Source organism: Carcharodon carcharias, chromosome 4, assembly GCF_017639515.1.
Source record: "Carcharodon carcharias isolate sCarCar2 chromosome 4, sCarCar2.pri, whole genome shotgun sequence".
Taxonomy (NCBI): domain Eukaryota; kingdom Metazoa; phylum Chordata; class Chondrichthyes; order Lamniformes; family Lamnidae; genus Carcharodon; species Carcharodon carcharias.
This window is the reverse complement of record NC_054470.1, coordinates 15,277,521-15,290,122: the sequence shown is the minus strand read 5'-3', so window position 1 is coordinate 15,290,122 and position 12,602 is coordinate 15,277,521. Positions and strand designations below refer to the sequence as shown.

The window sequence follows — 12,602 nt, the reverse complement described above, 5'->3', positions numbered from 1 at the left end:
AATGCGCCACAGGAAAGAGAAGCCAGCTTGCTGCCAATTGCTGACAAAATGCAATGTTACAAGTGGGATTTTCCCATGACTTTGCAATACAGGATGAAATTCCTGACAGAGCATTTATCAGTGAACTATTTAAAGTTGCAGTTTCTTTCTTTGTGCAGCTAATAAAATCTGAAACAATTATTTGAATAAAAGCTGGTAGCATACAGAACAGCAAATACTTGAACAGGATTATTTATAAAACTAAGAACTACTAGAACAACACCGTGACCATCACAATTCAATTCCACACCTCTCAACTGTACCATTTAATCAGGATGTCCTGAGATTTAACAGCACAGCTAAGAAAAACAGCCTTCACATGTGAGATTTTCAGCTGATTTTACTAGTTCTACAAACTCCACACATGCAGTGCCAGATAGAGTTTGTGTGCCAATAGAGTATGGCAGTGAAAGGGGTACATTCTATATTCAGACTATTTTAAAGCCACTAAAAGAAAGGCTTACAATTGTCATCTTGTGCGATGCACTGAAAGGGGATCCCAAAAAATGAGGTGTAGCTATCGTTGTACCAGACCAAAAGCTCCATTCCTCTTGGGATGTCATCACAGGCTCTGTAGAATATGCATGACCTGATAAATAGTAAATAAAAAGCATTGGTAAAACACATAAATAAAGTGATTTCAATTTTGATAACTTATGAAAAGCACATTTTTTTCTTGAATGATGCTAGGCTTTCAAGAAGCAACAAATCGATGCTGAGTATTGTGTTACAAAGTGGTAGGATACAGCTCATCCTCTGTAACTGGGCACATGACCACATCCAAATCAAATGAGGTGTAAAAAAAAATGTTGTTTATTCATGGACAGTGAAATTTGGACAGCAAATCAGTCAGGATCACGTATGTCTGCATATCAAGAGAGTAGGGTGGGTGAAACATTTAAAAAGATGGAAGTAAGATATATAATTTTTAAATAGGAAAAATTATACAACAGATATATTTTTAATACATAGAATGGTGACTTTTGAAAATAATTTTGAAATAAAGTAAGGATTCCTCTGGTTGTTGAAATGCTTACAGTTCACGTTTACCAATTAATGAAAGTCTTTGTAAGCGATTTTATGATATTGTTACACATGGTGACAAGAGAAATTCTTAATCACATACACTCAGTTATATATTCTGCCTCATAAATTGCCATTAAAATAGCAACTTCATTCAAAAAGTCCAAAATGCTGATGATGCAGAAGAGGGAAAGTTACATTGGTACGGTAGAGGAGGAATTTTATGGAGCCAGCAAAAAGTAGCACATCCTGTCCCATCAAGTCAGCCCACACATCACATTTTCCTATCTTGACTGACTGTTCCCACCACCCAGGATGCCAGAGCTCATCCCACTTCACCACTACATGTCCCCAAACCCACCCTCTGTCCTCCCTGCATCTCCCTTCCACTCCTTCATGCCCTGACTCCACTCCACACACCCCACCCTGCTCACCACTGACTCACCCTTGTCATGATGTGTGGGGTGACTTGATGGGACAGGATGTGAAATCTCGATTTTCTGATGGCACGTTGAGATGCACTGATAAAGTCAACAGCATATTTGCGATGTGTCGAGCGTTACACCATGCTGTGGCAGGTTCATACTTGTAATATATTTGCATGCCGTGAATACTCATTAGCGTAAGACGTTTTTTAATTGTACCTTACCTTCAAGATGAAGTCGGCAGCACATAAGAATCTCGTAGCACCCAGTTAACATTTGTTTAAAGGTGGCCTGCATCAGTTGACTTTGCGCACTTATGTGTAAGGTCAGCTGTTTTCCTTGTTTAACTCCATAGCACAAGGGAAAAGAGTAGGAGAATGGGAGCTTGGAGGCTTGGAACAGACAAGGGTGAGTCAGTGGTGAGCAGGGAGGGGTGTGTGGAGTGGAGTCAGGGCATGAAGGAGTGGAAGAGAGATGCAGGGAGGACAGAGAGTGGGTTGGGGGCAGGTGGTAGTGAAGTGGGATGAGCGTGGCATCCTGGGTGGTGGGAACAGTCAGTCAAGATAGGAAAATGAGGGACCTAAAGTACTGTCCACTTTTGGGTCCATCTCAGGGTGTTGGTTTGCAGGGTCCTTAGAGGGCTTTAAGTTTACCTACAACATTTAAATTATCCCTGTGAGAGTTACCTCAGACAATGTCCTTTACAACACATGGAAAGGATGGCCAGTGAGTTCAGCCATGTCCCACAGAGTGGCAAGTACAATATTGGATACTTACTTGAACATTCAATGAAGAGTAAACAAAAAACACAACATTGTTTTGTCCCTCACTCTCCTGTAACCAACAATGTGTACCAACTATGAGGTGTGCCAGTGCATTTAACTCTCTGACTAAACTGTCCCAGCAAATAACGATGATGCACATATGAATAAAATAATGTGAAAAACTTATAAGTGTAATTTAATTTTGAAAAGCACCCACACCACCCCTGTACTCTGATGTTATGTTAATGGCAATGGAATTTGGCAAAAAAGGCTGTGATGCAGAACCTCCCTGTGGGCCACGAGTCTCCTTTATAGCCCACATATATCTGCTGCATTGTCAGCTGATGATAGGTTTCACCACTGAAAAGCTTTCCCCACCGGGTGATCACATGAGTCTCCCATGCACTCACTGGCACTTTAAATTTTAATTGGAATTGCGTGGGAAAAGGAAAAAAGCAAGAGAGCGGACGTGGTGCACACTTCCAATTATCCTGGCAGGAATGGCATACCGTTGACAAAATTGCCCCCTAGATGTTCGACTGAAGCGGACTATGACATGTTTTTGGGGCTGTGTAGAGCAAGCGTTAATGTGCATCTGGCTGTACTGTACCTGGACCGGTAATGCTTCCTGTTAACACTGAGGGATACATAGAAAGTGCCCCATTCTTAACAATAATATTGCTACCCACAATGACCAGAAAGTTTCAAAACATAAAACATAGGAACTAAATAATGAGATGTTGATGTTTACAAATCTATTTTCAAAAGAGGCACGATGGTTCAACATGTTAGCGTATGACCCAAGTTGTGCCACAGCTTGCTAGGACATGGATCGACGCCACTGGTGCACTTTTGGTAAGCTTCAAATTCAGATCTGACTGTTAGGGGAAATACACTGCAGGTAACACTTCCCCCAGGCAAGGAGAGATTAAAAGGTGAGTTACCTCTGCTCCACTGAATCACTTCCCAGTGTTCAATCACAGAATAATATTAGAAGAGGCTTGTTTTTTTTAAATTTCCAATTTTCTCTGTTTCCCATGCCTGCATATGCTCTTTGGTGGAGTACAATTCCACGGTTATTAGGTATTCTTCAGTGCCTTGTCCAAGAAAAAGTGCCAATAATTTAAGAAGCTAGCTGTACCTTGAAAGAAAGTAGTATCTCAGGAAATAAAATAGCAGAAATTCCCACTGGGAGGGAGTGCATGGAATTAAAGATTGATCTTAGCTGGGGCATTGTGGGCTGCAGTTCGGGGTCGAACTTGCATCCATTGGGTTTCAGCTGCTCAGAGGTTCCCAAGTAAATTGTTCTTTTTAAGCCTGCCCCTGTTAGATTGCTGCCTGACTTTGAGGCTGCCTCTCAGGGTGTTCCAAGACTACCCCAGGAAAGCTGTCCAGCTAGTTCCTAATAGATCTTGTGAAGACCCTGTGAATATGGGATAGAAAGATAAATGGGGGATTTCCAAAAAAGTTCTGGCATGTATCTTCAGCTTGAATCAGACCTGGGGTGGCATCCATAGGAATGGCAGTGTGCCACACTGAGTATCACCACTTCCTAGGGGATGAGACCTTTATTGCACCATTACAGGCGTGAAGCCCAACCTGAATATCCTAATGATTCCATTCCTAGACTTGGGATTGGATTAGAGGAGCAGAAAAGCAATGGGCCGAAGTCCCATCCCATCACATTTCTGCACCCTGCTGGAATTTTTTGGATCAAGGGTGGGAGCCGTGGTTGATCTTTCCCTTCCTAACATCTAGGATTGCTGAGGCCAGTCATAACATCCTTACCATGAATCCTCTGATATCAATAAGCTCAGCACAAACACGGGACCTTCTGGGTCCATATGATAGCTTCTCACTGTAAAACCTACTAGAAAACTCAGTTGGCTTGAAAATGAGAGCAAGCGATAAAAAAACCAACCTATAAAATGTGAGCTGTAGCCATTTTTAGCTGGAAGAAATATGTAGCATTGTCTCTGACTAAGTCACATCATGAAGATTTGTGAGTGCCGATACAATTTGCTCTTTGCTTAACACCACAGACAAGAGAGAATCCATTGGCACAATTCCCTAATAGTGAGATATGCACTTGTCAACATACTCTGTCATTGCCAAGTGACTCTTGGCAACAGCATCATGAAGATCAATACAAATAAATAGGAGAATCTCTAAGTTTCACTTGCAGCTGCAAAAATTCCATCTGTGTTGTTTTTACTGAGCATTCTGCCATCCTATTTGACTGGAGTGTTGCAAGCTAAGCAGAATGCTTTTGGTGTATCTATGAATACCTAACAAAAACTATGCCCATGTGCATCGATTGCAAAGGCCTCTAAAATTTTCATAATTCTTTCCACAGTTTCACAGGTTCTGACAAGATCTGCACTATACAGTTCAAATGAGTGATAACTTGCTGGGGATGGGGGGGTGGGGGGGGTGGGGGGGGGGGGATGGGTGGGGGGGGGGGGGCGCGGGGGTCGAATTGGGGAGAATTTTTTTCACTGATTTCATTTCTCGGTTTGACTTCTTCCAACAGAAACATCACAAGACAGTTCAAAGTTCTGTATGTAAGAAGACCCATGCTAGACTTAAATGTATAGTTTCTTCTGAAACGACAGAACTGTTTTAAAACAATGGGTGGTCTCAGAGCCTCTTAGAAAGATTACAAAACTATAAGCATACACTGTTTCTTACAAGAGTGCAGCAGTTTCAGGCTTTGCACAAATCACTGCATGCTGAAGTACATCAAAGGCATTTTTTCTCTTGACTAATATTTCCTTTGCTGACATGTATTTAGTATTGTGTTTGGATGACTCATAAAGATAACTGCATGATGTCCTGTCTCTGTTATAGTAGAACTCGTGCCAATGAACATTATTGTCAGCACAAAATAAAAACAAAGTGTTGGGATGGGGTGGTCGGGATCGTCAATCAATCTTAAAAATTCTTTGAAGAGGATTCCATTAAGACATCACAAATCAAAACATATGGAATTCAAACCAGCTGACTTGTACAAGGAATAGATGTTTTTGCACAACTGAAGTGTTTCACTATTACTGAATTTCTATACGCTGGAAGAGAAGCAGTTTCTTTTTTCTCTTGTCTATATAAATAAAATTTAAAAGCTTCATAAAGCAAAATATTCTCCCTCAGTCATCTGAGGAAAAGCTCAGCTTGCAGCAGGTAAAAATGTCTCCTCAATTATTCCACAAGGGCACTTTGAATATTTTAAAGTGCATTCAAAGGGTGCTATATTTTAATTATCCAGTGAATATCTGAGCCAGAGACAGGATGTCCCCAAGTTAGAGTTCCACTCTGTGCCAAGTCATTTGTTGTCAACTTACAGTAAAGATGCCACAGCAGGCATTAGTGTTGCAAAATGCAAGAAAAGCAAGCATTCCTACTTCTGATTACCACCCAACTATCCTTACTTAAAAGATTCAGCAATGATACCCCCTCCTTTTCCGCAGGTTGAACAGCCTGCTGACTCTTACTGTCAAGGTTCATACAAAAGGTTAGTAGATGAGGCCTTTGCACCAGCCAGCAGAGCACTTGGGATTCCTCATCTCCAATGTTGTGCTAATGGTTCTACAGTTACCTGATCAAAACACAATGGATCTTAACAAGGGGGCCTCATCGGCTGAATAACTCAACTCGAAACCACCCTGTCACATGACTGAGACTTCAGCTGCTTGAATCGCTTTAATTATACAGCTTTTGGTTCTATCTTCAGTCACTGTTTAGCCTCAGAAGAGAAGCAGGGCTCCAGGCTAGCAGCCTGTCTCTGTCTACCATTTACCACCGAACAGGAGAAATTGTTCCCTTTCTAATAATGTGTAGCTATCTAGATTCAGTTTTCATTGGTTTGTGTTATATATTTAGAACTGCAACTATTAAACTATAAGCTTTGAAAATGTTTGAGACCACAATTTTGGCAATATGTTCAGAGACCTCTCTACAACTGGATACCATCAAAATGCAGAGTGTCACGGGACTCCTTCCTTCATGGTCTGCATTAAAAATTATTTGTCTAAAAAAATTATCAGTTGTCTTCAGGGGTTGAGGTCATGATGCATACCTGGAGCTCCAAGTAGGTTCCATTTAGTTAGACGCTTTGTTTCAATCGGTGTGCAGTCAGCCAAGGATCCACAAAACAGACCAGGAACATGGGAAATCCCTATGTGTCAATGGCCTTGTTTTGCAAAAGGTGAAGAATCTACTCCCAGGAAAGGCCCAGTAAACACCTGGACAAGGTCAGGATCTGGTCTATATTCCGTTATACTCCCACAAGGGCTGAGAACTTTCAGTCCCTTGGTTATAATTTAATGAGTGTACATCTTTTTCTCTCCAAGAGCAATTAGGGACAGGAAATAAATGCTTATCTTGTCAGCAACACTTACATCCCACAAATGAATAAATAAAACAATTTTAAAATAACATTGAAATGATGCAAAACATGGCCGAGATTTATTTCCAACGATGGGGCGGTCCATGTGAGGGAGGCTCGATGCAATTAATTGCCTGCCAGGTACTTACACTGACCAGTGTTGGGCATTCCACAGGGTTTGGGACTCTGGGGGCACTGGCTGCTGCCAGTAATGCTCCCAAGCACAAACCAATGATCAACACTGGATTCAAGGGCACAAGTGAGTGGGGCCAGGATAGGGATTGAGGGGACAGGGTTGTTGAAGTTGGGGTGGGGGGGGGGGGTGTCTGGGAGCGGGTGCAAGGGCAGGGTTTGACTTCCAGTGGTCCCACCCCTTCCTGGCGCTGGGTCCCTCCATTGAGCACTGAGTGTCTGACAATGAGGAACCTCCCAACGATACTGTATGCATGGAGAGCTATATGACTCATGTCAAATCCCTCAGTCACTACTAAATTCCAGTGGGCGCAAGGATAATTGGTGTCAAGTGGTTCACTAATGAGCCTATTGACATCCCACCGCCGGCGGGCAGGATTCCCACATCAGGCCTTTCCTGCCCCCAACTTAATTGGGAAGAGTTTTCCTGATGCCAGGAATCTGGTGTGAGTTCTGTCATCTGATTCTCCCGCCCACCATCATGCCCAGTCCAGTGGGCTCATTTAAATTCTGCCTTGTGTTTCCTTACACACTTGCCCAAAGTTGCCTTGGTACTTCCCTGCAGAGAGGAATGATAAATTAAAGGGAAGCCTTACTTGGCTGTACTTGTGGACATCCTAATGCTGGTTGTAGATCAAGATTGGTGGAGGATTGGCAGGCCACATGCTTTCACTGCTGCAGGAGACATGGGGAAAAATGGGAAATAAAATATGTAACTTATAAAAAAAAAATTAGTAGCATGCTTGCATCTGGTTTATTTCTAACCCTCGCCAAGGATCAGTTTATTTCTGAGAGATGTCAAGGTGTTTAATCAGTACCCCTCCCTGGTTGACACAAGGGTTGTACAAGGATTAGCCTGGCTTTTCAGATGAGGAATTAAAACTAAGGCTGGGACTTATTGTGCCCGCCGGCGTCGGGAGTGTTCATTGGCATAAGCAGACAATATGGTACGATGGGTTTCATGATGGCGTGAAACCAGCTTGCGACTGTCCGCTCATCCCACCGCTGGTGAGCCGCGTTTCCCGCTATCGGACGTTGGGAACCTCATTGTAATACATCCGCCTTTCATTATTGGGCCTGCCCACTGGAATCGTCCCCACTGCTGGATCGTCCACCCACATCAGCGGGAAAGCACGCCGGTGTAGAACACATCTTGACAAGTGTGACGTGCAGAAATTGGGACTTAACTGCCAGGGCTTTGCTCACATTGTGGACATCCAATGAGCAGTAGATGTTGGAGCCTGATAGCAATGGCACACTGGAGGGAGGTCCAAGGCATGCTGGGTGATTGCTCATGGACAATGGCTCTGCTGTGAAGCAGCACATGGAAGTTGGATAGTCACTGTTGATGCTCACAATGGGTGAGAGTCACGGGGTGGGAGAGGAAGGGCTAGGATCAGCTGGGAGAGGAAGAGGTGTCGGGGGGGGGTGGGGTGAAGTTGAGAGGAGGGAATGAACGTGTCAGGAAGAGGGGAAGTTGGGAGGGGTCAATGAAGGTGTCGGGGGGGGAGGTTGGGAGGTGGGTGAGGGGAAACGATGGGGGTGGAGGGGGTAACAGGGGAGAAGGCTGCAACTGGGGAGGTAGGAGGGTGGAAGGTGCAAGGGAAGGAATGCAGAGAGGGGAGGGTGTTTGGGGCAAGGAAGGGATGAGAAGAGGGGAATGTGCCCGGGGAGAGGAAGGGGTGCGGAGATGGGAATGTGCCCAGGTAGAGGAAGCGGTGCGGAGAGGGGATGGAATAAGGGATGAGGAAGAAGAAAGAGTGGAGGAAGGATTCAAGAAGGGGGTAGGAGTAAGACTGGAGGAAAAAGTGAGGCTGGAGGAAGAAGCGAGGCTAAGGAAGGAGTTGGGGGGGAGGGACTAAGTGTGGCTGAAGAGGAAAGGGTGGAGGAAGGGGTCAGGAAGTGGGAGGGACTAAGTGAGTGTGGGGTTCGGGGGAATGGGAAGGAATTCCAGAGAGGGGAGGGGTTCCGGGAGGGAGCAGCGTGGAGGGAAGGGGTTCTGGGGAGGAAGGGGTTCCGGAGGTGGGAAGGGGTGAGGAGGGGTAAGGGGTTCTGATGTTGGGGGGGGTGGGGGGGGTGACGGGGGAGAGGTGCAGAGGGGGTATGTGCAGGTGAATGTGCATGAATATGCATGGGGGGGTGTTGGATGGTTCCATGTCTGCCTCCTGGGGAGTGAGGTAAGGGTGGACAAGATATGGAGGAAGGGTGAGAATGGCCGAGGGCAGAGTGAGGTGGTAAGTTGGGAACGTGAGGGTTCAACGGTAGCAATAGAAGGGGGGGGCGAGGATGGTTGGTGGGGACCCTGAGGCAGACACGGACCCTGGGGTGGGAAGGAGGAGGTCATGGAGGTGAATGTGAATGGGGGGTGGGATTTTCAGGGGACGGAAGGGGTCACGCATATTCGTCTGGACATCCCTGAAGGAAAAGGGTTATGCCAGTAGGTAACGGAGCAGAGGAAATGGGTGACTAGGGGAGGGTAATGACGGGGGGGGGAGCAAAAGTGAAACCAAATTAGCAGCATGCTGTCCAAATCGAAAGTGAAGCGTAAGTCGTGGTGGGTGAGATCAGGTGCTGCATGGGAGTGTGATCAGTGGGTGGGCGGAGATGCAGGTCAGCTCAGATGGACAATTGAAAGCGAACCCCAGCAGGCAGCATTGAAAATGCTCCGGACATTGAGATGAGTGTGAAACATGAAGGACCTGCGTGCGTGTGAGCATGCTTGCACGAGTCTCCGAAAGGTCCCACCACACACACACACACACACATTTTTCCCTCCATAATCACTCCTGGGCCGGCTGCTTCCTCTGCAGTGACGGGTCTTCCAGGCTGCTTATTTCCACCTCTTCACTGGAGGGGGGGTCCTCTTGGCTGTAGATGAGGACGTGGATGGAACTGAGGGACTGGCTGGCTGAGGGTGTTGGTCCCTTGGCCAAGATCCCTGTGAACCACAGTAGCAATAAGTAGTGCATGGCAGCAGAGTCAAAAGCAGGAGAGAGAGAGAGCACTCACCGTTGTGTTGAAGGATGGATCATGTGGTGCAGGATCCTCACGAGGGCGTTCACCACCAACCTTACCGTCACCACAGGCAGTGTCCACATCCTCACCAGTCAGCACGATGGCACGCTCCTCAAAGTGAGTGAGCAGCCTAATGTGGGCTACTCCACACCTCCCCCACCCCCCCCCCCACCCCCATCCCCCCCCCAACTCCAGCCTGGGGCCTCTCCCTGCTGATGTAAGCAGGCTCCTCCTGCATGAAAATAGATGGAGAGATGTGTGAGCAGGACATATAGCAATTCATGGAATGCTTGTGTGGTGAGTGGAGCCAAGGACAGGATGAGGATGCAAGCTCGAGAGATCCCTGTGGATGCGTGATAGGTTTGTGAGTGTGTGAGTTGAGAGTGATGAGAAGAGTGAGTTAACTCGGCGGAACAGATGAGACCTGTAGCGGCACTGGGTGGCTGTCCTCTTTTGCAGGGCATTGCCACTGACCACCACCACCCAAGCTTGGTTGCTCACACCACTGTCCATCCTGCGGCCACAGCGGATGTGGAGGATATCCCGGCAGGCATCCAAAAGGTGTTCCAGTGACGCATCGCTAAACCAGGGGGCTGTACTCTTTTTACCTTTTGTGGGCATCTTCCCTGCGGCAGCCATGGGCTGGAAGCACTGACCTGTGTGCAGGCGGCTGGACTTTAAATGTGGCGAGGTGACAGCGAGCGGGTGAATTGGAGCCCTCCCTCCATGGGAATGGCGAGTTTCCCAAGAATCCATAGATAACGCAGCGGGTTTGGGGTAATGCGACATGAAAACCCGCCGTTATGGCCAGCGGGTAAAAGCGGATGGTGGGAAAACAGAAGGAAACAGGTTAAAAAGTATTTGTAGCTCGTGCTCAGAAAAAAAGGAAATTAAAGAAAGTTAAAATAATAGAACAGCAGATGTGGAAAAATTAAAATAATTGATTAATTCCTGTTTAAAATAGTTTCTCAGGCATTTACTTCTGTAGTTTAAGGATAATATTGCAGCAATAAAACAATAACTATTAGTTGAGTATCTTTATTATTGTAATATTAATGATTGTTTCAGCGTAATTCTGCATGAAGTCAATTTTTTTTTAAAATTGGCCAGTCCAAGACGATGGCCATTCTGCTGGACATGCCAGTAGCCCAAGCTTTAAAGGTATTTCAGGACAGTTCTTTTGCTTCAGGAGATCAATGCTTCTCAATCATTACTATTCAAAAGTTAAAGTGGCCTTGGTGCTGCATTTCCAGTACTCTTAAGAACACAGGAACACAAGAAATAACAGAGCCTGGAACTCTATTGGGGTATGAAGCCAATCAAATTTGTCACACAAAAGAAATTCCAAATATATCAAGGGATAATTTCATGAGACTTTGTTGTTGACCTGAATGTGGATCAACAATGAATGCTAACACTTTTGCCCTAATTAGGGTTTGTTGCCCCCATGTCTCCACATCCATAGCAGAACCTTGTGAAATTGTCCCACAGAAATCTGCTAACGTGAAGACTACTGACAAGCAAACCTTTGCACAACCATTTCCACTGAAGCAATACCATGGAATCAATTTTGTGAAGCTCTGCCATACCTAAGCATGGGTCAGAAATAGAGCTCTAACACTATCACCCCGATTACATAACCTCTGCTCACCAACAACAAGCTGGTTCTGTGTAAGCGGCTGAACTTTGCAGAATTACACTTCATTTATTACTGATCCTAAATAGTAGATTGATCTAACATCATTAACTCATCTGTAAGAATGTGTCTGTGCTCGTAGATAAAATAAAATCCCAATGTGCACCTTTTGACTGTGTCTATTATGTGACAGTGTTTGGAGAGTGGAGATATATAAAACCTACTTAAGTAATCACTCACTAGTTTTTTTTGTTTTCCACATGACAAATTCTATTTCCACAATGGAGCAGTTGAAATGCTGTCCAAGGATCACTTGTGCAAAGTAAATGTCCTAGCAATCCTTCTGTCATAGAATAAAACAATGGAGACTTGTGAAAGATTACAGGCAGCTATGCTTTCCACAATGCTTTTCAGAACATCATTATCCTTATTTGGGGTTAATTTGTGTGAACATTCTTTTTGATTTCCCATACATTTTCCACTAATAGAAGTGTTTCACTGGCTTGATGTTATTGTTAATGCACGAAGCCTTGCCAATCCCAACCTGTCTCTGTTAATAGAATCATACAATTTTAACCATGAAAGGAAGCCTTTCAGCCCATCAGCTTGAGTTGGCTCTCTAAAAGAGCTACCCACTTAGCCCCATTCATCTGCTCTTTCCCCATCACACTACATAAATTCTTATTTTAGAAATATTTATCCACTTCCCTTTTAAAACCTATTATGAAACCTGCTTCCGCCACTGTTTCTGGTTGGAACTTCCATGTCCTGATAACTCTCCATGTAAGAACGTTCTTCAAAAATTTCCCTTTATTCTTTTGGTATTGATCTTAATTTTAGGCTTTTCTTGATTTACCTCATTAAAACCCTCCATAATTTTGAACTGCTCTCTGAGATCTCCTCATCACCTTTTCTGTTTCAGTAAAAAGAGTCCTAAAGTTGAATCTTGTCAGCTGGCCCCTAGGCAGGCTGAAAAGCCAGCACCAAATCCACCTATATGGTTGCTGGGAGCTCCAACCTGATTCTGTAACAAACAGGCAATTAACTGCCTGGTGTTTGGGGTTCTGTCCTTTGAAGGGAAAGGTCCTGTCCCCGAGATCTGCCAGCCAATCAGAGGGCTGGCA

The 12,602-nt window shown here is 45.0% G+C and overlaps 1 protein-coding gene across 1 annotated transcript in view; it reads right to left on the bottom strand.

Moving 5' to 3' along the window:
• The window catches only part of prdm6 (PR domain containing 6), a 296,418-nt gene that overhangs the window by 83,775 nt on the left and 200,041 nt on the right, over window positions 1-12,602 (bottom strand). Inside the window, exon 4 of the mRNA XM_041186944.1 lies at window positions 504-628. Within this exon, the coding sequence (XP_041042878.1) occupies window positions 504-628 (125 nt within the window). The remainder of the gene's footprint in view (window positions 1-503; window positions 629-12,602) is intronic.